Source organism: Hemiscyllium ocellatum, chromosome 19 (genome assembly GCF_020745735.1).
Source record: "Hemiscyllium ocellatum isolate sHemOce1 chromosome 19, sHemOce1.pat.X.cur, whole genome shotgun sequence".
Classification (NCBI taxonomy): Eukaryota; Metazoa; Chordata; class Chondrichthyes; order Orectolobiformes; family Hemiscylliidae; genus Hemiscyllium; species Hemiscyllium ocellatum.
The window spans coordinates 45,683,019-45,709,109 of NC_083419.1; the positions used below are offsets into that span (position 1 = coordinate 45,683,019).

Sequence of the window (26,091 nt, forward strand, 5' to 3'; positions counted from 1 at the left end):
TGTCCAGTTCAATACCTCTATATCCTTGTTATGTTACAATAACCAAACCTGTACATTGTACTCCAAGTGTAATCTAACTAAGAGACAATTAGGTTTAAAGTAACTTCTCCACTTTTTAACCCTAATTAGAAACAAATGATGGTACTTCAAGATTTTTGTGAAGATTTGTAGCTCAAGTTGAGGTTCGGGTTGTAAGGTTATTCACTGAGCTGGTAGGTTTGTTCTCATACGTTTCGTCACCATGCTAGGTAACATCATCAGGTGAGCCTCCAGTGAAGTGCTTGTGTTCTATCCCGCTTTCTATTTATGCATCTTGGTCTATTACAGTGGGTGATATCATTTCCGGTTCTTTTTCTCAGAGGTTGGTAAATGGGGTCCAAATTGGTGTGTTTATTGATGGAGTTCCAGTTTGAATTGAATTGAATTTATTGACAATTGTACCGAGGCACAGTGAAAAGCTTTGCCTTGTGAGCAATACAGGCAGATCACAGGGTTAAGTAGTGTAGGTAAATAAATAATAGGTAAACAGCGGCAAAAACCAAAACACAGGTACAGGTGAATGCTAAGAGTTTGTGAGTCCATTCAGTATTCTAACAACAGTAGGGTAAAAACTGTTACAAAACTAGTTGGTGTGTCCAGGCTTCTGTAATTTCTCCCCAATGATAGAGGTTGTAGAAAAGCATTGCCAGGGTGGGATGGATCTTTGAAAATACTGGCAGCCTTTCCTTGACAACAGGGCTTGTAGATGGACTCTATAGATGGGTGGTTAGCCTTTGTAATTGTCCCGGCCGAGTTCACCACTCTGTAACCATCTCCAATCTTAAATGGCACAGTTGTCATACCAGGTAGTGATACATCCAGACAGAATGCTCTCGATGGCACACCTATAAAAGTTGGCAAGGGTATTCACCATCATGCCAAATTTCCTCAACTATCTGAGGAAGAAGAGACATTGTTGGGCCTCTGTAACCAGTGCATCCACGTGAAGAGTCCAAGAAAGGTTGTTGTTGATGACCACTCCCAGGAGCTTGACACTCTCTCCACTCGTTCCACCTCTGTGCTGTTAATGTGTAGGGCAGTATAAGTAACATTCCACTCAAAGTCAATAATGAGTTCCTTGGTTTTGCCGGCTTTTAGAGATCAGTTGTTCTCAGTGTACCATTTTTCCACCTCCCATCTGTAGTCTGTTTCATCTCCATCTGAGATTTGACTGACTATGGTGGTGTCATCAGCAAACTTGTAAATGGTATTTGGCAACGCAGTCATGGCTATATTGTGAGTACAATAGGGGGCTGAGTACACACCCCTGGATGAGGGAGGGGGGTGGGGGTGGTACACCCCAGTGATGTAAGTGAGGGTGAAATATTGTCTCCAGTGTTCACTAATTGTGGCCTGTGGGTCAGGAAACTGAGGATCCAGTTGCAGAGAGTGGGGCTTAGTCCAAGATTACTAAGTTTAGTAAACAGTCTCAAGGAAATGACAGCATTGAAGGCTGAACTGTAGTCAATGAGTAGGATTCAATGCCAAGCCTCTAGAAATTCCCATGCGTATCCTTGTTTAGCCTGTCCTAGGATGGATGTGTTGTCCTGAATTTTTGCCCATTCTACAAACTTATTAACGTCTTCTTGTTGAAATTCATTCCAGTACAGTCTATGCCCCCAATTAGGTATTATCTAAAATACACACGGTGCCAGCAGGCAAGTAGCCCTAAAATGCATTTGAATCCAGTTTGAGTTGGATGCCTATTATTATACGCCAAGTCCCAAGTCACCACCTTTCCATGCCTGTTGCTGGTGCACCCTGAACACAGGTCAATATCCTGCAAGGGGCTCCGAAAGGAACCATGAGGATTCTGAGGAATCAGCAAACATCAGGTGCCAATATTGGTGGTCGAGGTGTGCATTTGACTGGTGCCCATGGATCATGCTCTGAGATGTTGTTGCATGGTGACCTGCATGGAGGCTCTTTGCAGCTCGGTAACCACTCTGACTTCCATGTTGAGAATTCCCAATGTTTAGTTTGGTCAAGGTGGCGATAGGAGTGGAAGAATCATCATTGCAAGATGATATTGCAATTAATAGAGTTGTAGACAAACAATAATCTGTTTCAACAGATAACCACTACTTCCAAGTGAGAATCTTGCCTCGCTACCTGGAACTTAATTAAAAGATGGAGTGAGTTGCTCCCAATGTCAATTTAGGCCTCACTGGACTTCTCAGATGATAATGCAATGTTTTGTACTCTAGCTCATATCATTCAGAACCCCCATAAGATTCCACCCTTTATCTATCCAGAGTTTTCAATGGTTCAGATTCTTTATTCCCTCTGCTCCTGCTTTATGCTGCACTACTAAATAAATACCTATTAGAAGACTGACATAGCTAAAATAAGCTTTTCCTAGTCTGCAGAAAGGTGGCATTAGTTTTATAACAAAGGAGAGTCTTAATGCCATGACATAACAGCAAGTAAACGATGTCCTGCAAACTTTAGCATTATCTCTTGCTACAATGGAGCAATATTCTATTTGGCTGGTTGCTATATTCATGTTGCCATTTGTTTCAAAGGAATAACTGAAGAATAACAAAATCATTACAGTCAAATTCAATCCTTTGTTCCTATAATAGTAATGCCCACAATTATGTAATAAAAACTCCTATAACAATTTGTAACACTGCAGTTCCATCCTCTGGTTACCACGTAGCACTGCAAAGGAATTCTAAACATCACTTCATTTTATTTTCTCTCCCTGGTTTGTTTCTCTGATGAGGGTCTACAATTAGTGCTTTGTCAGTATTTTTAGAATTAATATTGAATTTTCCATGTACTTATTTCTTACCCACTCACTGGAGACTGCCATCAAAGCCAATTTCTACTTTTGCCTCACTGGCCTCAACCTTATGACCTAGGGTCAGCCATCTGCAAACCCCGTGATGTTTTTTTAATAAATGTTCACGTTTGATGCTCTGCTCCAATTTCTGCTCAGTGACTGTGACTTTGCTCCCCACTCCCCTTTCTCTCTACTAATTATTCTTCCATGTTACTCCATGGTCCTACATTAGACTTTGGACTCCCCACCCTCACTATCATTACCAATGCATGCACATACCATTGACTTAGAGTCCTTTATCTCTGGTTTTACGTTTTCTTTGCCTGTTCTTGTCCAGTGTCTCTATTGTGCTCTGGCCCTAATTGTCTTATGAATACAAGAATGAAGTAGCTCTTTATAAAGACTGAATTTGCTATCTTGGAGAAAATATAGCCATAAACAGAAGAAAATCAGCATTGCAACTGCTTTCAAAAGATCAAAAAACACTTAGATTTCAGAAATTATCTGTGCTCCAAATGAGCTGGACAATAAAGCTATTATTGAAATCACTATTTTTAATTTTCTAATCAAACTGTTCAGCGATTTGAACCTGGAAGCTACACTACCACAATGCCATGAGAGGCCCTTTTGTAGACTTTTCCTTTAGTTTTGCTTCATTTATTATAGGACATTCTTTTAGACATCTTTTTATTTTTCATTTAAAGGAAACAAAAGGACTGAGTGCATTCATGCAATACCACAGGATAGTGGGGTTTTTTTAAAAAAGGTCCAAAAATAAGTAACAAGAAGCAAATCCAGGTTTGAAGAAGCAAATCCAAACTTTAATGACTTATTTTAAAATCCAGAACATTCTAGAAGAGGGTTTCTTACAATTTCACTAGCATGGAGAAAAATAGCATTTTATCCAAATTTCTTTGTTAAAGCAATGATTTCTTCAATATTTTATTCTATATATGAATAAAAAGCTCAATCAGTTCTTAATCATAATATACACACAATAGGATCTAATTCCTAAATCAAGCATTTATTTGAAAAAATTAAGTACTCCATGTATTAAATTGCCAGAATTTTGGTGCTAAATCTCGAAGGAGGAAATAAGGCATTTCCATTTTGACAGGAGGTTTTAGATGCAGATTATGAGATTAATATTCATCACAAGTGTAACGTGTACATGCAAGAAATTGTTTTCTTCCTATAAAACTGGCTGGAAATTACAATACTGTGAACTTCTCCATCTACCCTACCTTCTTCCCACTACAAACACACACATTATCTCTTTAGCACTTTCTTTTACAACTTTTTTTTAGATTCAGCTTGACATTGAAGAATTGTGTCAGTATATCATTACATTTTTCCTTAGATTGTTTGATTTATTTATAGGGCCCTGGTCAATAGGAAAATATAAAAAATCTTCTTTCAGTTTAATAGCAAAGGAAAACAGCTAATCAGTGAATAAAATACCTACAACGAGACTGTATGCTCTGAAATAGATTTGCCGACTCCAGTTTGGGGCATTTCTGGAGATTCCTTTTCATTGCCAATCAACCTGTCAAGACAAACAATCTTTGCTTTCTCACACTTAATATTCTTACGGCTGATAACAAGGTGCTCAAAGAAAGTAGAAAGAAAAAGACATTTTTAATAACATGATTTTTTTTCCATAGATGGCTCACAGCAGAATCCAAAAAAGTCTTTAATTCCTGGAGGCTCCAGGATAATCGTGGAGAGTTGGCAACTCTATTCTGAAAAGATGTAAAAGTTGTAACTGGTAAATATGAGCTTGGAAAGAAGGAATGCAAACTATAACTTCAAATTGATAACAAAACTTTCGATTATTAGCCAAAAGCATCCTTCCTGACTCATGAGTAATAGGCAGCATAGATATTCTCCATATTCCATCCACACACCTACATAAAGGAAGAAGCAGCTGGATGATTATTCTGTTCTGTTGGCAGCTAGCATTAAAATAGATCAGCAGATTGTGGGCTCATCAAAACACCAGTGTTATATTTTTCATTGTTGTCACTCAGTTACATTAGTCACCATATACAGTGTAAGATGGGCACAATGCAAAATCCCCATTACACTTCCCAACAATATGTTTATCTGCAGTCTTTGGACAGTATATGTTCCTACATATGTGCGTATTTGTGTTTTCCATATCAAACACTCTAGGTTTTGCTAAAAGGAAAACTTACTATGTTGTGTCGCCTTGTGGACCTATGTTTAGCTGAAACTTAAGGTTTAATAAATCTATTTCACTTTGTCCTTTATAAGAAGCATCTTGCATTATAAGTACCACATAGATAGTGGACTAACGTTCAGTCTGATTTGATGATAATCTTCCTGAGGCAAGTCCCAAGAATCTTGGAGCTGGAAATTTAAGTGACAAACTGGTGTGTTGATCTTAAGGTGCATTGCTAGGAGAAAATTTTACTCAAAGGCCCAATTCATATATGGGAGGAAAATAAATACATGAGACAGAAGCTGAAATCAAGGGGGTATACATGTTTCCTGCATGCAGACTTTTGTGCCATTAAATTTCAAATGGTTTCAACAAAATGACATTTGTGAAGTCCCAATCATTAATGTAGCAGCATAGGTATTGTACGTAACATCAGTTACCAATATGCTCCTGGCTACTGCAGGCAGAACAACAAAATCAAAGTCCTGGATCACAAATACATAAGAAATTAGAAAGATATATAGAAATCTGAATACAGTATTAAAGAGCTGAATATAGAAATTTCATGGAACAGAATGTTTGTTTCATTCTTGCAATTCATATCAGTCTTCCTGATTATGTTGGCTTGTAGCAAATATGTGGTTTTATATGGTTTGTAACCATTCCTAGTAATTCATTATTCTTCAAATATGAAACCCTTTTTTAGATTTTAGCCTGCAACACTGCCAGATATCTATTTTAATATATATTAATCATCTCAGTCCTGCTCTCTGGAATTCTATTCCAAAGGTCCTCATTCCATTACACATTTTATCACTTTCAAAAGGCTCTCAAAATAATCCTTTTGGTTACCTCCCTATTTTTTTCTCCTAGCACTGCTACTATCCAAATTACCTTCCTAATGCACAGGTACTTGGGCTCAGGACAGCAGAGAATAATCATTTTAAAATTTTTGAAGCCAACAGTATGCCAATCTTAGGTGGCATCATATTATTTTATTAGGAATGCTTTATTTCTGGAGGCTCAGCCAAGAATGATGATTAACTACATTTTAAAAATTGTGGGCAATTCAGATTCAATAAATTAATTCCAGGAGGTTATGGCTAGTCCTCATCCATGTATCTTCATGGATAAATGTCAGGTTGTTCACTTTAGTGGGAAAGCTAGAATGTCAGGTTATTATTTAAATGGTGATAGATTGGGAAAGGCTGAAGTTGGAAGTCCTACGTTGATCATTGAAAGCAAGCATCAGATGCAATAAGCAGTGAGAAAAGCAAATTGTATGATGGCTTTCATTGTAAAAGGATTGTAATATAGAAACTAAGATACTTTCCTGCTGCTGCAGGGTGTTGATGAGGCCAAACTTACAGTATTTTGTGCAGTTTTGATCTCCTTACTGAAGAAAAGATCTGCTTACCATAGAGAGAGGGAACAAACATTCACCAGTCTGATTCCTGGGATAGCAGGCTTGTCATTTGAGGAGACTGAGCCTATATTTACTGGAGTTTAGAAGAATGAAACAGGATCTCATTAAAACATGTACAATTGTAGCAGGCTGAACAGACTGAGTGCAGGGATAATGTTTCACCTGGCCTAGGGGTTACAGAATGAAGCTATGGTCTCAGAATATATGGTAGGCATTTCAGACTGAGATACAGTGAAATTTCCTTACGCAAAGGGGGGTGAATCTGTGGAATTCTCTGTCACAGCAGGCAAGGAGGACAAGTCACAAACCCCAGCATCAGACCATCGCCTCTCTCAGGAATTGAAGTGCTTTTATGGGATTGCACACCCTCTCCAGTGTCAGGTATGGGGACACCACCTGGGATACCTTATCAGATCACCTCAAATATTCGTCTTGTTATTGGAAACCAAGACAGACAAATTGAGCAAACTTCCAGGTGGGGGATTAGTCCATGACATAAACTATATGGTGCAAAGCAGCATTTGGGGAAAGACAGACTTCTAGGGCTAAATGTTTCTAGTCATTTGGAGATGGGCTGGGAAGCAGCAGTGTGGCAAATGGCAGGGAAATGGAACCGTAAAGTAAATTCAAGAAGTTCAGCCACCATGGCTGTCGGAAGCTCAGCAGCAACCTCACAGTGAGTTATCACTGCCATCAGAGATGGATGCTGCATGTTCAATGGAATGGCTCTCTTGCATCAATGATATTTCCTTCATCCAAGGTGATGCCACTGGAATGCTCTTATTTGCCTAGTCCTTCGTTCCTCAAAAATCTCAACTCTCTTCAAGGGCACCTGGGTACGAAAGGGCCTACTGCTTAATGGTACAATCTCAGAATTGACAAGCCATAACTATTGGCATTGCCAAAGCTGCTGAGGGGCTGGCTCTCTGAAAGTGCTCAAAGCTCTCACGTTAGACCAGAATCCTTAATTATCATTGGCAAAATGCCATAGTGGATTCCTGCCACATGCTGGAATGCAATCAACTCCCACACTCAGTTATGACAGTGGATCTTCAAACTCCTCAAAGTAGTTCAGCCTTCAGGTTTTCGACAAGTCATGTCTACCTACACTCCCATTCCTAAAATATCAAATTCCTAAAGTATCTCTCTGTTATTTCATTGATGCATTACTTCAAAATACATTTTCATTTTAATGAGATTAATTACCTTACATACATTATCAGGGAAAAAAAGCATCTAAAACCCTGCATTAAAATTTTGCAACTCCATTAAATGGTGTCAGAAATTAACTTTATAATGTTGCCTCTTATTAAATCCTAAAAAATAATTTTGTTCACATTATATTGAGTACCTAGTTGAACAACTGTCATTCATGATTGTTTGCAGCGTCTTGCTATGTATGTTGCTTTTGAACCTCTTGATTATAACTTCACAATCACTCAAATATCAATATTTTGTGTCCATTTGGATGAGAAAAGTCTTTCCCATTTGTCAAGTCTTTCTCACTGGAATTAAACAGGACAAGTAAATGAATGTATGACAAACTATCATGTATTAAAAGTGATAAATAAATATCTCGCAAGTTTAGTTGAGATACTCTAGTGAAATACTTAGAAAAGTATGTTTGATTGCGTATCCTATGAATAACCTGTTAAGTATCATTAAGTACCAAACAACATTTTACCATTACAGAAGATATTACCCAACTGGAATGAGGGCCAGCTTTCCTTCTGAACAATATAAGATGGCTTAATGAGATTCCCATACTGAATAGCAATTGATGCTGCAATTCAGAGTTGTTTCATGCACACAAAACCCGAGAAAAAAACTGAAAGTTTCAGTATTTGTTCCTCCAAATACTGGAGTTAGCTGCAGGTACAAAGATTCAAACAGCCATTTTTTGCCTTGAATTCTAAATACTTTCAAACAAATTTCATGCAAAAGAATTTTCAAGACAACCATACTCCTTTCTATATTCTTCTCCTTATTAGATTCTAATGCATCCTGTCGAGCCTCAGAAAACAAATAAGCAGAATTCAGGCCTGTAGGATGTGTTTCATTAAATGATTTGTGCTTCCCTATACTGTGATGAGACTAACAAGTCAATATTTGTATCAACATTGCAATAAGCACATAAAGGCCAGAGCTGGAGAAAACTGATGAAGAAAGCTCTTCTTCCATTGAATGCTATCTTGTACCTAATCCTCATGCCATGGAAGAAGCCTGCTTTTGATCCTCCTGCTCTTGCTCACCCTCTCCCATCAGCGGCTGTCGTTTTTTAAGCTCTCGATGATATTTTGCCATCAAGGAGGCGTAGATGCAACCATATGCCCCAGCCACCACCATCATGATGCAAACAATGCCACATAAGACCCCAGCAACAACGACTGTTCCAATGGCTCGCCTGACACTGACTGGGCGGTAGCGTTGTCTCATGCAATCTGAAGTATGAAAGTAATGTGGCCTTGGGGTGCTGACCTCCTGTTTCACACAGGGAGGGCCTGTGACTACTTTTCCATTTCCTGAGGATTTATTTTCATCCTCCAGTTGGATGCAGTAGTTGAACATCTCTATGGGAACAGCTCTGAGATCTTTCCCACGGAGGTCTTTCGGCAGAGAACATTCAATTCCATCAAGTTTTCCACCTGATTTTAAGACAGAGTAATCAATTAATTAGGACTTGAATTCTGCCAGTCAAAACAGTACATCATATTTCCCCAGTGTAACCATTTCCTCAAGTAGGCAATGTTTACAGTTATTAAGCAAGTTTTAGCAAACTCATTTCACATGTTCCCATCGCTTTAACTGCCTCTCATCATATTTAGTTATGTTATTGGGACGATTTTATGGGGACAATTCTGGATATTCTGTAGGTAATGGCACTCTGTTGGGAAGTATCATGTGAAATTGTTGGCATGCTGCTCAAGATTTTTAATCATATTTTCTCTGTTTTCTTTTGTTTGAATTGCTGAGATTCTCAGAGACTGAGCCTTTTTAAAATTCATTTGTAGGATGTGAGTGTCGCTGACTGGCCAGCATTTATTGCCCATCCCTAGTTGCTCTTGAGAAGGTAGAGGTAAGCTGCCTTCTTGAACCACAGCAGTCCACCTGCTGTGGGTTGATTCACAATGCCATTGGGGTGGAAATTCCAGGATTTCGATCCAGCAACAATGAAGGAAAACCAATATATTTCCAAGTCAGGATGATGATTTGCTTGGAGGGACACTTACTGGTGGGGGTGTTCCTATGTGTCTGCTGCCCTTGCCCTTCTAGATGGAAGTGGTCAGGGGTTTGGAAAGTGATGTCTGAATATCTTTGGTGAATTTCTAGTGTGCATGTTGGAGATAGTGCACACTGCTCCTACTGAGCATTGGTGGCGGAGGGAATGGATGTTTGACTTGGCTGCGTTACATGCTTCGCATATTACCTTTCATAAACTTGGGGTTATCCAAATCTCTGATACCCATGTCCTAACTTACACCAAGTCATATTTGCCCATCACCCATCTGCCTAGTATACTACATTGGCTCCCATTACAGCACGACATCAAAACTGAAATTCTCACATATGTTTTCAAATCTCTTCGTGGTATTCCTATCCCTTTAAACTCTTCAACCCTACAACTCTCTAATATGTATTCACTCCTGCAACTCTGGCCCCTCTGATTTTAAATACTTCATCATTTTTTCACCATGTCTTTAGCTGGCAAGGCCCCATGTTCTATAATTCCCTCTGTAATCCTCTCTGCTATTCAACTCTGCTTTGTTTCTAGAAGATAATGCATAAAATTTAAATCTTTGATCAAGCTCTGCCTTAATATTTTTTGGTATAGTTCAGTATCAAGTTTTATTTGATAATGCTGCCATGAAATGCCTTGGGATGTTTTTCTGTGTTATTGATGCAATATAAATTCTGGGTAAACAGTTATAGGCTCCCACAAGGCACGCTGGAAATCTCTCTCTGTTAGAGACAAGTGGTTATAGAGCTTGAGGCCCAACGTTCCAGACTGATTTCAAGTATCTCTAAACATCAGAGTCATCTAAGAAAAATTAACAAACAATGAAATTCACAGCTGACCTTGGAGAAACCTGTGTGGGAGAGCTCATAGCAGGGGAACAGCTAAGTGGCTAGTTTTAAAGTGTAACTATACTGTATTTTTATGTAAATTTACAATAGTCAGTAGAGTGGGTTCCATTTTGATTATATGTTTTATTGAGATCTATCTCTTGATTAAGCCTTTAAAATATAGAACATAGGTACTAAGTTAGTGTGGAGCAGTGTTTTTACAGCAGTAAGACTGTGCTATTTTCTAGGTCTGTAGATTGTTAAGATGCAAAGATGGCCTTTAGTAGAGAGATGTGCTCTTTCGGTTGGATGTGGGCAATTAGGGAGGGTTTCCATGTTACTAATGATTATGTCTGCAGGAAGTGTGTTTAGTTGCGAATCCTATCGGATCACATGGATTGGTTGGAACGGTAGTTAGAAGAAATGAGGAATTGACAGGCGCTAGGGAGTGTAATGGATGGCAGTTGCAGGAAGGAAAATAAACTGAAGATACAGACAGGTGGATGGGTAATTTTTTAAAAAGGTAGGAGAGGGAAATGGGCAGTGCAGGAGTCTTCTGTGGCTACCCCCTTCTCAAACAAATATGCTGTTTTGGAAATGTATGGAGTGATGGAGTCTCAGGGAAATGTAGCACTGATGGGCAGGTTTCTGGTACTGACTGGCTCTCATAAAATTAGGATACAACAGGTTCCAAGCAATTGATTGTGATAGGTGACTCTCTAGTCAGAGACATAGACAGATGTGCTGCAGCTGATGAAACATCAGAATGGTGTGTTGTCTCCCTGGAGCCAGGGTCAAAGTTGTGTTGGAGAGAGTGCAGAGTATTCTGAAAGGGGAGAGGGACCAGCAGGACGTCATTGCACCCACCAGAATTAACGATATAGGAAGAGCAAATGATAAGATTCTGAGGACAGAATATAGAAAGTTAGGCAAGAATTTAAAAAGAAGGTTCTCGAGAGTAATAATATCTGGATTACTCCCAGTCCCACGAGCTAGTAAGGGGAGGAATAGGAGGATAGGGTAGATGAATAAGAGGCTGAGGAGGTTTCAGGGGAGGAGGATTCACATTTCTGGATCATTGGAATCTCTTCTGGGGTAGAGGTCACTTGTGTAAGAAGGACCCAGGGAAATAGTGAGGAAAGAAATCAGTTAGGAAAAGGACCAAGTCAAACATCAGGAATTGGATGGATAGAAATTTGTTAAGTCCAAGAAAGTTTTCTGATTCAGTGTTCAGATATAGAGAAGGTGCGAAACTTGCCCTACTCTCAGGAAGGAGAAAGTGAGGACTGCAGATGCTGGAGATCAGAGCTGAAAATGTGTTGCTGGAAAAGCACAGCAGGTTAGGCAGCATCCGAGGAGCAGGAGAATTGACGTTTCAGACATGAGCCTGAAGAAGGGCTCATGCCTGAAACGTTGATTCGCCTGCTCCTTGGATGCTGCCTGACCTGTTGTGCTTTTCCAGCAACACATTTTCAGCCCTACTCTCAGGAAATATGGCAGGGCAGGTGACTGTGGTGTCAGTGGGGGAGCACTTTGGGGCCAGTGACCATAATTCTCTTCGTTTTAAAATAGTGATGGAAAAGGATCGACCAGATTTAAAAGTTAAAGTTCTAAATTGAAGGAAGGCCAATTTTGACAGTATTAGGCAAGAACTTTCAAAAGTTAGTTGGAGGTGGATATTTGCAGGTAAATGGGTAGCTGGGAAATGGGAAACCTTCAAAAATGAGATAGTGAGAAACCAGAGACAGTATATTCCTGTTTGGGTGAAGGTCAAGGCTGGTAAGTGTAAGGAATGCTGGTTGACGAGCAAAATTGAGGTTTTGGTCAAAAAAAAGAAGAAAGCATATGTCACATATGGACAGCAGAGATCAAATGCATCCCTGGAAAAGTATAAAGGCAGTGGGAGTTTACTTAAGAGGGAAATCAGGAGGCAAAAAGGGGACAAGAGATATTTGCCACATAGGATTAGGAGAATCCAAAGGAATTCTACAAACACATTAAGGACCAAAGGGTAACTAGGGAGACAATAAGGCCCCTTAAAAATCAGCAGGGCTACCTATGTGTGGCAACACAGGAAATGGGGAAGATACTAAACGAGTAATCGCATCAATGTTTTCTGAGGAGAAGGATATGGCAGATATAAAATGTGGGGAAATAACAATATCTTGAAAAATATCCATAGAAACATAGAGGATAGGAGTGAAGGAGGCCACTCGGCCCTTCAAACCTGCTCTGCCATTTATCACAGTCATGGCTGATCGTCCAATTCAAAAGCCTAATGCTGCTTTCTCCCCATAACCTTTGATCCAATTTGCCCCAGCTGCTTTATCTAGCCGCCTCTTGAATACAAGTACTTCCTGTGGTAATTAATTCATCGGATGAAAAAATGTCTCATCCTAAATGGTCCACCCCGAATCCTCAGACTGTGCCGATTCCATATCACAGAGGAGTGGTGCTGTATGTCTTAGAACGCATAAAAGAAAATAAATCCCTGGTACCTGAGCAGGTGTACCCTAGAACTCTGTGGGAAACTGGGGAAGTGATTGTCGGGCCATTTGCTGAGATATTTGTATCATCAAAGCCACAGGTGAGGCACCAGAAGACTGGAGGTTGGCTAACTTGATGCCACTATTTAAGAAAGGTGTCAAGGAAAAGCCAGGGAACTATAGACCAGTGAGCCTGACATCAGTGGTGGGAAAGTTGTTGGAGGGAATCCTGAGGAACAGGATTTACATATATTTGATAGGCAAGATTAGGGATAGTCAAGTGAATTTGTATGTGGGAAATTGTGTCTCACTAACTTAATTGGGTTTTTTGAGGAAGTAATGATAGGATTGATGAAGGCAGAGCAGTGTACATGATATATATGGACTTCAGTAAGGCATTTGACAAGGTTCCTCATGGTAGACTGGTTAGCAAGTTTAGATCACATGGAATACAAGGAGATCTAACCATTTAGATACAGAACTGGCACGAAGATAGAATACAGAGGGTGGTGGAGGGTTGCTTTTCAGACTGGAGGCCTGTGACAGTGGTATGTCACAAGAATATGTGCTGAGTCCATTGTGTTTTGTCATTTATATAAATGATTTGGATGTGAACATAGGAGGTATAGTTAGTAAGTTTGCAAATGATATCAAAATTGGAGGTGTAGTGGACGTGAAGAAGGCTACCTCGGAATACAATGGGATCATGATCAGATGGGCTGAGGAGTGGCAGATGGAGATACATTTAGATAAATGTGACATGCTGCAATTTGGAAAGGCAAATCAAAGCAGGACTTGTATACTTAATGGTGAGGTCCTGGGGAGTGGTGCTGAACAAAGAGACCTTGGAATTCAGGTTCATAGTTTCTTAAAAGTGGAGTTGTAGGTACATAGGATTGTGAAGAAGGCATTTGGTATGCTTTCCTTTACTGGTCAGTGCATTGAGTATATGGGTTGGAGGTCATGTTGCTGCTGTCATGCCACTTTTGGAATACTGTGTACACTTCTAGTCTCCCTGTTTTTGAAAGGACATTGTGAAACTTGAAAGGGTTCAGAAAAGATTTACAAGAATGTTGCCAGGATTGAAGGGTTTCGGGGAGAGGCTGGATAGGCTGGGATTATTTTCCCAGTGACATTGGAGGCTGAAGGGTGATCTTGCAGAGGTTTATAAATCATGAGGGTCATGGAAAGGCTGAATAGACAAGGTCTTTTCCCTGGGATAGGGGAGTCCAAAACCAGAGAGTATAGGTTTAAGGGTGAGAGGGTAAAGATTTAAAAGGGACCTGACGGGCAACTTTTTCATGCACAGAGGATATTGTGTGTATGGAATGAGCTGCCAGAGGAAGTGGTAGAGGCTGGTACAATTGCAACATTTAAAAGTTATCTGGATGGGTATGTGAATAAGAGTTTAGAGGGGTATGGGCCAAATGCTGGAAAATGAGGCTAAATTTATTTAGGATATCTGGTCAGCATGGGCAAGTTGGACCAAAGGGTCTGTTTCCATGCGGGACGACTGTAAGTATGAGATAAAGCAAGAAGGCTTTCTTCCATGAACCCGTTGGAATACAGATTTAAGTTTGTCACTGACATCAATCTGTACCAGACACTAACTACCAAACCATGATAAATCCAACTTATTGGTTTTATTATGGAAACTTGCAGGCTCATCAAGAGATTGCTGAAGTTGTCAAGAGATAACAACAACACAGGTAAAGGCTTTAAAAGCAACTAAGCTGAGGCAGCACCAGTGATAGATAATGCTATAGATATAATGTTATGAGGCCCAGCTGATGAAATAGTTATGGGTCAGATGGTCATCTCTGAGCCAATTAAAATATCAATGTTTTAGACTGATTTAGTTTCAGAAAATGGCTGTGGAAGGGATAGAGTTGGTGTCAAGTGAATGGATTTTGTGGCAAGGATTAAAGACAAAACCCCTTCTCAATTTTTATTCAGTAACAACAAAATCCCTGGCAGATGTCTCCTGATCAGAGTTACTGAAGGTCAGTTAGTTCAGCTGTTTTCACAGCTGGAAGAGATAATTTAGCTTTACACAGATCAAGAATTAAGTCTATTATTTTTTGCAGTGAAGTTCAATATATTGTGAATGAAATCAGTTTTCATTTTGGTGCATGTGAATTACATCCAGTGTGGCCAGAAAGTTTGTAAGTGGTTGATAAAGTTTGTTCTACTGACCTTTGTAGAGGAACCATTCCATCCAGTGTTTGAAGTCCCTCAGGCTGCAGTCACATTCCCAAGGATTCCCACCAAGCTGCAACTGCCGAAGAAATTCAAGTGGCTCAAAGGCCTCCCTTTCGAGATTTGGCATCCTGTTTTCTTCCAGATTCAACCAAGTCAAGTTCTGCATTTCATCAAATAAGAGCAGTGGAATCTGAGAGAGGCCATTAACAGAAAGGTCCAATCTTTGCAAGTTAGTGGTCTTGTAGAAGATGCTTTTATCCAGACTTCGAATGCTGTTATTTCTTAAGTTGAGATCAGTCAGGTTCCTGATGTAATCAAATACATTTGCTGGTAATTGGTCCAGGTAATTGTTAGACAGATCCAGTTTCTCCAATGTGGTAAAATTACTGAATGTGAGAGCTTGTAGGCTGCTGAGCTTATTGTTGCTGAGTGAGAGAAATTTAATGTTTGATGGAATGTCTGTTGGAATGGTCACGAGGCCTAGATTGCTGCAATCAACTTCGTACTTTTTACAAGAACAGTGTGTAGGACATGCTAACAAGGCTTCAACAATAGTTAGCAACACAAAAAATAAGCAGTAATGACCTGTGGAGAAACAGAGGCACGTGTTAATGAATTAGAAACTTCAGCAAATGCAAGGATTTTCCATTTCACATCCAAATTTGAGAAAGTTCCTTTGTATTTTTGAACACTAGCCAAGTACAGTTTGTATGCCTCGCTTACCTCCTTGGCCCAACGACAGTACTAAGTAGTTTTTGGAAGCAAATTGAGAAGATAAGATGATGCGTTATGTTGAACACTGCAGAGATTGAATATAATGGTTGTTGGAACAGTTGCTGACAATAGTTCACAGGGGGTAGGGGAAAACTGATACAAGTTTTACATTATCTGAAATCCTTGTAATTATTAACAAAAAAAAACTTAGCAAGGCTACATAAAAAAAAGTAATAATGTCCTGCTTCACTTCTGAACATGTTTCACTTAAGAGCTCGTTTCATTTGCCTTTAAAGCCCAACTGAGCAGAACTAACCCTGGAAGACTTTTCTACACAAAAAAAATCTTTATGACTCTTGCTGGCTCTCATTTATATGTAGTAGATGACCGTAGGGAAACTTGCACTGAATCTACATTGAGCTCCATCACAAAGAAGTCGAGGAGAATTATGGATGGGAAGAGTGGAAACTGAGTCAGCACTGGGTGAGATCATGAGATACCTAATTCCCAAAACATATAATCTCAAACTTTGACAATGAAAAAACTTGCTGGTCCAAAGCTTTCCTAAACGAGTGGCACTTTGTCTAATAATCATGAGTAGCGGTAATAACGAAAATAGTGAACAGTTTTATAGAACAGAGAGCAATGCCATTTCTGAAATTAGCAATTTTGTACTTGAAAATAGTGCAATTCCCAAGGAATATTAGGACATTTATAATGTGAATGTATAATATTATAATGAATAATTATTTCTTTTAATTAATAGTTTTGTAATAAAAAGCATTATTCAGATATGTATTCATTGATGATCACTTTGAGACAAAAGAGAACAGGAAGACTTTGCCAAGGCTTTTTCACACATTATTGGCTTGCCTTTGAGATTGCTGAAGAACCAGGGAATGCTACCAGGATATATATGTTTCTGACAGAGAAAAAGTTCTAATTTAAAGGATCACAGCATTGCTCACAAGAGTTTAGTGGTACTTTAACTTTTGAGGAATTGAGAGGCACCCAAGAAAGTTTCTTACACTCACTTATACCTAAATATCACATTGTATTTGAGAAACTAGTTGAAGTGAACTCTCCCAATTCGGGATGAAGAGGATAGTCTCTCCAACCAAGCAGGTGTGGATGGAATGACCAAGTAAGTAAGTAGCAGGAGAGGATTCTGGGTAATCCAAGATGGAGGACGGGAAAAATTTCTGGCTGAAACAGCTGTTCCTTTTTTGAGGTATTTTAGGTGCTGGAGGTGATTTCCTCGAAATCCAGGAGCAGCAATTACTCGGTGGTGGACAAGTTGTTGGAGGGAGTCCTGAGGGACAAGATGTACATGTATTTGGAAAGGCAAGGACTGATTAGGGATAGTCAATATGGCTTTGTGTGTGGGAAATCATGTCTCACAAACTTGATTGAGTTTTTTGAAGAAGTAACAAAGAAGATTGATGAGGGCAGAGCAGTAGATGTGATCTATATGGACTTCAGTAAGACGTTCGTCAAGGTTCCCCATGGGAGACTGATTAGCAAGGTTAGATCTCATGGAATACAGGGAGAACTAGCCATTTAGATACAGAACTGGCTCCAAGGTAGGAGATAGAGAGTGGTGGTGGAAGGTTGTTTTTCAGACTAGAGGCCTGTGACCAGTGGAGTGCCACAAGGATCAGTGCTAGGTCCTCTACTTTTTGTCATTTACATAAATGATGTGGATGCGAGCATAAGAGGTACAGTTAGTAAGTTTGCAGATGACACCAAAATTGGAGGTATAGTGGACAGCAAAGAGGGTTACTTCAGATTACAACAGGATCTTGACCAGATGGTCCAATGGGCTGAGAAGTGGCAGTTACAGTTTAATTCAGATAAATGCTAGGTTCTACATTTTGGGAAAGCAAATCTTAGCAGGACTTATATACTTAATGGTAAGGTCCTCGGGAGTGTTGCTGATTAAAGAGACCTTGAAGTGCAGGTTCATAGCTCCTTGAAAGTGGAGTCGCAGGTAGATAGGATAGTGAAGAAGGCGTTTGGTATGCTGTCCTTTATTGGTCAGAGTATTGAATACAGGAGTTGGGAGGTCATGTTGCGGCTGACCAGGACATTGGTTAGGCCACTGTCGGAATATTGCGTGCAATTCTGGTCTCTTTCCTATCGGAAAGATGTTGTGAAACTTGAAAGGATTCAGAAAAGATTTACAAGGATGTTGCCAGGGTTGGAGGATTTGAGCTACAGGGAGAGGCTGAACAGGCTGGGGCTATATTCCCTGGAGCATCGGAGGCTGAGGGATGGCCTTATAGAGGTTTACAAAATTATGAGGGGCATGGATAGGGTAAATAGGCAAAGTCTTTTCCCTGGGGTCAGAAGTCCAGAACTAGAGGGCATAGGTTTAGGGTGAGAGGGGTAAGATATAAAAGAGGCCTAAGGGGCAACATTTTCACACAGAGGGTGATACATGTATGGAATGAGCTGCCAGTGGAAGTGGTGGAGGCTGGTACAATTGCAACATTTAAGAAGCATTTGGATGGGTATATGAATATGAAAGGTTTGGAGGGAAATGGGCCAGGTGCTGGCAGGTGAGACTAGATTGGGTTGGGATATTTGGTTGGCATGGACAGGTCTGTTTCCATGCTGTACACCTCTTTGACTCTAGGACTCTATGAGTGTGGTCCCTCCAATCTAGGAAAATCAGACAATCAGACTCAGACAAATGTGTTACATAACACTCTCAAGTGCCAAGCCTCACACTTTGACTCACCTAGTGTTCTATTCAACAACATTTTTAGATTAACACATTATGTATCTCCTCTCCCTGCAGCCACCTTACATCTGCATCTTATAATCTGCAGACCTATCTATTTCTCTTCAACACCCATGCCGCAGGATAACCATTCACAAATGGCATCCTGCCCTCTTCACCACAAAAATCAAATCTGCAGCAAGTAGCTCTTCTCCTTACATTCCAAGGTTTGTAATCCATCTATAAGGCACAAGTCAGTGTGATGGAATACACCCTACTTGCCTGGACAAGTACAGTTCCACCAACAGTCAAGAATCTTGATACCATATAGGACAAATTAACTCACTCATTTAGCACCACATCCTCAAACTCTCTCCACCACTAATGCTCAGTAGCAGCAATGTGTAATATCTGCAAGATGAACTGCAGAAATTCATCAAACATTCTTAGACAGGATCTTCCAAACCTACAACCATTTCCGACTGGAAGAACATGGGAACACCATCACCTGCAAATTCCCCTCCAAGCCGCTTACCATCCTGATTTGAAAACATATCACTGTTCCTTCACTATCATTGGGTCAGGAACCCCCTCTAACACATGTAATGTGGTTGTACCTACAGTGTGTGGACTGCAGCAGTTCAAGAAGGCAGTTTGCCACCATCTTCTCAAGGGCAATTAAGGATGGACAATAAACACTGCCCCAATGAATGATGCCAAACTATTACAAAAGATTAAAAATAATGTTCTGTGACCTCTCTGTTTTTGCTTTTTTAAGAAGACAGTGCTCAATCTGGCAGAGACATTGACTGAGTGAGTGGTGGCTCTCCAGTTAGAGAAATATCAGGCATTGGCAATGTGTTCCCACCTGCGTTATTGGGTAGAAAGTCTTGTTTCAGGAGCTTACAGATGTCATAAGTTGCCTGCCTTGACAGTCTGAGTCCCTGAGGCATTGGAGTTCAGAAGTGTGGAGTACACTACCTTCAACCCAGTATTTGGGGCTTGCCCCCCTTCCACCTGTATCTTGGTGTCCATTACCTTTTCCCCCCTGTGGAGGATCTTAGAACTGAGAAGAAGACAGTTACCTCTGCTACTAGTGCTGATGCTGAGGGTGTTGTTTCTGCTCTAGATGGAGCTGCATGAGTTGCTATGTTGAAGGCTGGAATCAGCGAATCAAGTGACTGAAGATTTGGACAAGTAAATTGACAAGAAATTGGCAATCACTTGCCAAGAAGTGAAGGTATTCTTTAAGAGAACAAGTGCAGAGAAGAGCAATGGCGATGAATAGAGTTCATCAGTCTTAATAACTGAACATTTCCCAATTCTTCACTTTCCCTTAAAAGCTGTATCTGCTGTACACTGACCTTGGTGACCTCTGACAATTTGGGAAAGAGATACCCTGTGGAAAATACAAGATCCACATATTTAAGAGTTGTTTTCTCTTTAAAATCAATCTGTTCAAACACATTATAAAACATGTCAGGGGCAGCTGGGTCTTGAACATCGATCTGCCCAAAAGTTAGGGACAATACCCTCATAAAAAGTTATCTTAACTGGCTTATAAGTACCTTAGTTATTTATCCATCAGATTCAAAAATTTGCCACAAGTGTCTTCAATTCCATTCAATCAACCAAGAGGACACAGGGATGCAAGTTGAAATTGGAATGGATAATAGAAGTTATGAATTCACAAACATGGTTTACATTGCCCTGAATGGGCTTTACACATAAATTATTCTCCTTGAAACATGGGTGATTGACTGATGGTGGTTCATAGAGAAAAGAAACCATAGTGATTAGGTGCTAGCGATGAAATACATGTTCAGATGTATTTGATAATACTTCTGGATGTGAACTCACAAGCAGAAAGGGATGACTCAAAAGTGATACAGCAGGAATAATTGCAATAATGCAAATGCTTCATAAGCAAAAGAAATTCAGACATTTCATAAAATCTCAAAGCTGAATTTTATAACCAATTTGTATTTTGTTCTTTTTGTATGTGATATTATGAAAATGTCTCAAATATGTTACAGATGGTTGTTCGTGCATATAAACTCAATCATCACAACTTTTGTGAATGATAAATGGAGACAATAAAGCTAGACGTTTTGGGATCTTGGTAGCTGTAGGTTGTGTTTGTTAATTTATTAATGTCATATATTGCAGAGAGTAGGTGGATGAAGTTTTGACTAATCTAGTGAACAAGCGCTACCTATCTTTGTTTTGTCAAGAAGTTAGGTCCGCTCTTTACAGCTGTTTGTTGCAATGAACTGTTGGTGTACTCTTGATGGATTAGCAAAAGTCCTAGAAACAAAACAACTTTGGAATACAATTAAAGCTTTCATACACAGTAATGGGCAAGTATTACATTTAATGAGTACCTTCACACTCCTAATATTCTCCCCACTACATCACCCTAGTTTACTTGACCTGTTCTGACTGTATCTCAAGGATTCACCACTGGCATGCAAGTTCAAAAAATATAAACAAGAGGTCGGTCTATTGCGTCCATTCCACCATTCAATGAGATCATGGCAGATCTGATCATTGTCAATTCCATTTTCCTGCCTTTTCCCCATAATGATTGATTCCTGGAACAACAGATTATGGAACTGATCAAGAAAGAAGCTAGACTTTGCTCTGTGCAATAAGACAGGGTTAATTAGTGATCTGAAAATAGGAGATCTTTTGGGGAAGATGTTCACAACATGATAGAATTTCATATTTAACATGAGAGTGATATACATCTGAAACTAGTGTTAAGCTTAAATAAAACTCATTACACAGGTATGCAGCAAGTGTTAGCTAAGCTAGATGGGGAAATTAGATTAAAATGGTATGATATTAGAAAAGCAATAGTGAACATTTAAAGAAATATTCCTTACATGAACTTGCATTACATTCAGAAATCAATGCCTTACCAAAAATGTGAACTCAAAGGCAAACTAAGAAAGGATGTGGATAATCTTAAATTAAGAGAAAAACCTTTAAAAAGCAACAGAAGTTTATTAAGCTTGAGAATTGGGAGAGTTTACGAACCCAGCAAAGTGTGACAAATAGAATATGAAAATAAATAGCTAACAATATAAAAATGGATTGCTGCACAGAATGAAATTTGTCTGAATGGAAAGATTTCAAACATCAGACATATACCCACATGAAAGCATTCTCATGTATTGAGAGTGGAAAAAACTTTAACTCACCATACAGGCTGAAAATAGGAAGGAAGTAGTGAAAGTAAGTGTTTCCCTTCTTTTCCAATTACAGACTTTGACTAAATTATTTTTCACCATGTAGGTATACCACAACAAGTAGGCAGGCTATGGTGACAGGGAAACATTTAATGACTATAGCTGATCATTTAAGCCTTTTCTGGAATCTAATACAACCTGATCAGATATACCTGAGAACACTGTGGGAAGCTAGAGAAGTGATTGCTGGGCCTCTTGCTGAGATATTTGTATCATCGATAGTTACAGGTAAGGTGCGGGAAGACTGGAGGTGGGCAAACATGGTGCCACTGTTTAGGAAGGGTGGTAAAGACAAGCCAGGGAACTATAGACTAGTGAGCCTGACCTCAGTGGTGAGCAGGTAGTTGGAGGGAATCCTGAGGGATAGGATATACATGTATTTGGAAAGGCAAGGACTGATTAGGGATAGTCAACATGGCTTTGTGCGTGGGAAATCATGTCTCACAAACTTGATTGAGTTTTTTGAAGAAGGAACAAAGAAGATTGATGAGGGCCGAGCAGTAGATGTGATCGATATGGACTTCAGTAAGGCGTTTGACAAGGTTTCCCATGGGAAACTGATTAGCAAGGTTAGATCTCGTGGAATACAGGGAGAACTAGCCATTTGGATACAGAACTGGCTCAAAGGTAGAAGACAGAGGGTGCGTGGAGGGTTGTTTTTCAGACTGGGGGCCTGTGACCAGTGGAGTGCCACAAGGATTGGTGTTGGGTCCTCTACTTTTTGTTATTTACATAAATGATTTGGATGCGAGCATAAGAGGTACAGTTAGTTAAGTTTGCAGATGACACCAAAATTGGAGGTGTAGTGGACAGCGAAGAGAGTTACCTCAGATGACAACAGGATCTTGACCAGATGGGCCAATGGGCTGAGAAGTGGCAGATGGAGTTTAATTCAGATAAATGCGAGGTGCTGCATTTTGGGATAGCAAAACCTAGCAGGACTTATACACTTAATAGTAAGGTCTTAGGGAAAGTTGCTGAATAAAGAGATCTTGGAGTGCAGGTTCATAGCTCCTTGAAAGTGAAATCGCAGGTAGATAGGATAGTGAAAAAGGCATTTGTTATGCTTTCCTTTATTGGTCAGAGTATCGAGTACAGGAGTTGGAGGTCATGTTGCGGTTGCACAGGACATTGGTTAGGCCACTGTTGGAATATTGCGTGCAATTCTCTACAAGGTCACCCCTCAGCATCGGAGGCTGAGGGGTGACCTTATAGAGGTTTACAAAATTATGAGGACATGGATAGGATAAATGGACAAAATCTTTTCCCAGGTGTCAGAGAGTCCAGAACTAAAGGACATAGGTTTAGGGTGAGACGGGAAAGATATAAAAGAGACCTAAAGGGCAACGTTTTCACGCAAAGGGTGGTATGTGTATGGAATGAGCTGCCAGAGGCAGCTGTGGTGGAGGCTGGTACAATTGCAACGTTTAAGAGGCATTTGGATGGGTATATGAATAGGAAGGGTTTGGAGGGATATGGGCCGGGTGCTGACAGGTGGGACTAGATTGGTTTGGGATATCTGGTTGGCATGGACAGATTGGACCGAAGGGTCTGTTTCCATGTTGTACATCTCTATGACTCTAGGACACTCTCAATCAATCCGCTGACTTCTGGTGTTTTTTTTCTTGAATGTATTCCCATATCCTGCTTATTCTCTTTACCTTTTCCCAACTTCAAAACTTAGAACTACACTGAAATTGAAAAGGATAAAAGGGACTTGAAGAAGTGACCAAAACTATAACAAAAAATTTCCGACTTATATATGATTTGGCAAAATAGTCCAAATTTAGAATAGAAGTTAGAAGGGTATGGGGAGCTAAAAGGATATTTCAAAACTATACAAAGTTAAAAATCATACAACACCAGGTTATAGTCCAACAAGTTTATTTGGAAGCACTAGCTTGTTGAGCATTGCTCCTTCATCAGGTGGTTGTGGAGTATAAGATCGTAAGACACAGAATTTACTGCAAACGTTTACAGTGTGATGTCACTGAAGTTATATATTGAAAAAGACCTGGATTGTTTGTTAAGTCTCTTATCTTTTAGAATGGACATGTTGGTTTCAGTTCTTTCATATGTAAATGGTAGAACATTTAAAAGTTACATTCTCAAGTGAATTTTAACAATTTGCGCCAAGTTGGCCCAGATAATGTATTGAAGGTGTAAGGTGTCCTGTGTGAGACTGTCTGTGTCACAATGGTCAGACTGATTCTAATCTAAAAATTGGATTTACAGAATCTTACAGGGATTAATGCAGTTTTGAGCAAAGTTAAAATGTAATTCTGAGTATGTGTGTGTGCGGGTGTGTGTGTGTGTGTGTGTGTTTAGGGGTAGCCCTTGGGTTCATGTCACACGACAGGTGACTAGACACACAGGCAGACACACACACACACACACACACACACACACACACACACACACACACACACACACACACACACACACACACACACACACAGTCTGACCATTGTGACACAGACAGTCTCACACAGGGCACCTCACACCTTCAATGCATTATCTGGGCTGACATGACACCAACTGTTAAAGTTCACTTGAACTTTTAAATGACCTGCGATTTACATATGAAAGAACTGAAACCAACATGTCCATTCTAAAAGATAAGAGACTTAACAAACAATCCTGGTATTTTTCAATATATAATTTCAGTTACATCATGCTGTAAACTTTTGCAGTAAATTCTGTGTCTTACGATCTTATACTCCACAACCATCTGATGAAGGAACAGTGCTTCGAAAGGTAGTATTTCCAAATCAACCTGTTGGACTATAACCTGGTGTTGTGTAATTTTTAACTTTGTACACCCCAGTCCAACACCAGCATCTCCACATCAAAATTATACAGATTATTTTAAAATAAACACCTATTGAAGCTGAGTTAATCATGAAAAACGAATTTGAGAGAAGAGCAACTTTCGAAGAAAATTACAGCTGAAAAATGTTATGAGGACAGATAGTTCAAATGCAAAGTTCATAATGTTATAAGCATGATGAAAACAGCACCTTCTGCGCTGAAATTGTGTCTTCTATTCCTTTTGCTGCTCCTCCTCCTTTCATCATTCCCAGAATCCCATCAATGATATTGCAAGCAACAATGAGAAACATGTGAAATAAGGGTCATCAAAAGGGATGAGGTATACTCACACGTGTAACAGGTCTTCATCCCCAGCTTCATTACTTCACTTGTCACAGGCTCCATATTTAACATGGTATCCTGACTTCCAATCTTAGAGTTGTTGATTCATGTCTTGTGACTGACGTTGTGTGGAATAGATTTCACAGTGGTGTCCAATGTCACTGATCAGTAATAAAACCAGTACTTTGGTCTCCAAAACTAGAAGAAGACATTATTTTGTAGATTATTAAATGTATTTTGTTTTCTTAACCAACTGTGTAATTTAATCAGCTAATTGTAAAGCTATAGGGGCGGCACGGTGGCGCAGTGGTTAGCACTGCTGCCTCACAGCGCCTGTAGACCCGGGTTCAATTCCCGACTCAGGCGACTGACTGTGTGGAGTTTGCACGTTCTCCCCGTGTCTGCGTGGGTTTCCTCCGGGTGCTCCGGTTTCCTCCCACAGTCCAAAGATGTGCGGGTCAGGTGAATTGGCCAAGCTAAATTGCCCGTAGTGTTAGGTAAGGGGTATGGGTGTGTTGCGCTTCGGCGGGTCGGTGTGGACTTGTTGGGCCGAAGGGCCTGTTTCCACACTGTAAGTCTAAGTCTAGAAGATGTTGATACAGTGAAATTGCAATAATGAATGCCTGTTCCAACTCTTTCTGCTTTGACATTTATGACACTGTATTATGCTAAACCACCAATCCTTAGCCACAGGTTCAAAGTGATTGATCTCAGCCATGCTAGCAAAAGGAGGTAACTCACCAGCCTGTGCCTGGTCTGCTCATGTCTGTTTTCAGCAGTACATTATAAAGCAACATTAGCAGAAGTTTTGGATTGTCATATACTATGTGTAAGCCAAGGCAGGGGACTGGAGTTGAAAAAGTTCCTTTAAATATAAAACAATCAGGTACTTTCTAAAACTATTTTAAAAACCCAGGAAGAGGCCTTTGCACAGCAATATGGTGAATGCAAATTATATAATGTGAAGAATCAAAGACAGTAAACCATGTTGCTAGAGTTAATATTATATTTTACATATAGTAAAAAGTGAAATTATATGGCTATATACTGTTCC

The 26,091-nt window shown here is 39.9% G+C and overlaps 2 protein-coding genes across 2 annotated transcripts in view; one reads left to right on the forward strand and one right to left on the reverse strand.

The window, feature by feature from the left end:
- LOC132825070 (voltage-dependent calcium channel subunit alpha-2/delta-4-like) overlaps positions 1-26,091 on the forward strand; it is a 477,734-nt gene that overhangs the window by 265,053 nt on the left and 186,590 nt on the right. The window lies entirely within an intron of this gene.
- On the reverse strand, positions 8,582-25,109 carry LOC132825031 (leucine-rich repeat and transmembrane domain-containing protein 2-like). Its single transcript, XM_060840037.1, has 3 exons — positions 25,046-25,109; positions 15,186-15,776; positions 8,582-9,083 (listed from the first exon to the last, which is right to left on the reverse strand). Exons 1-3 carry the CDS (start codon positions 25,107-25,109, stop codon positions 8,644-8,646), a joined length of 1,095 nt encoding a protein of 364 aa, XP_060696020.1. The 3' UTR covers positions 8,582-8,643.

What these genes read in the sequence shown, in the direction of transcription:
- LOC132825031 (XM_060840037.1), bottom strand. Translation starts at nt 25,109, where the DNA reads ATGTTAAATATGGAGCCTGTGACAAGTGAAGTAATGAAGCTGGGGATG. An exon ending in GATGAAGACCTGTTACACGT is followed by an intron (nt 15,777 to 25,045) that starts GTGAGTATACCT and finishes GTTTCTCCACAG; the next exon opens with GTCATTACTGCTTATTTTTT. An exon ending in GGAATGGTTCCTCTACAAAG is followed by an intron (nt 9,084 to 15,185) that starts GTCAGTAGAACA and finishes TCTTAAAATCAG; the next exon opens with GTGGAAAACTTGATGGAATT.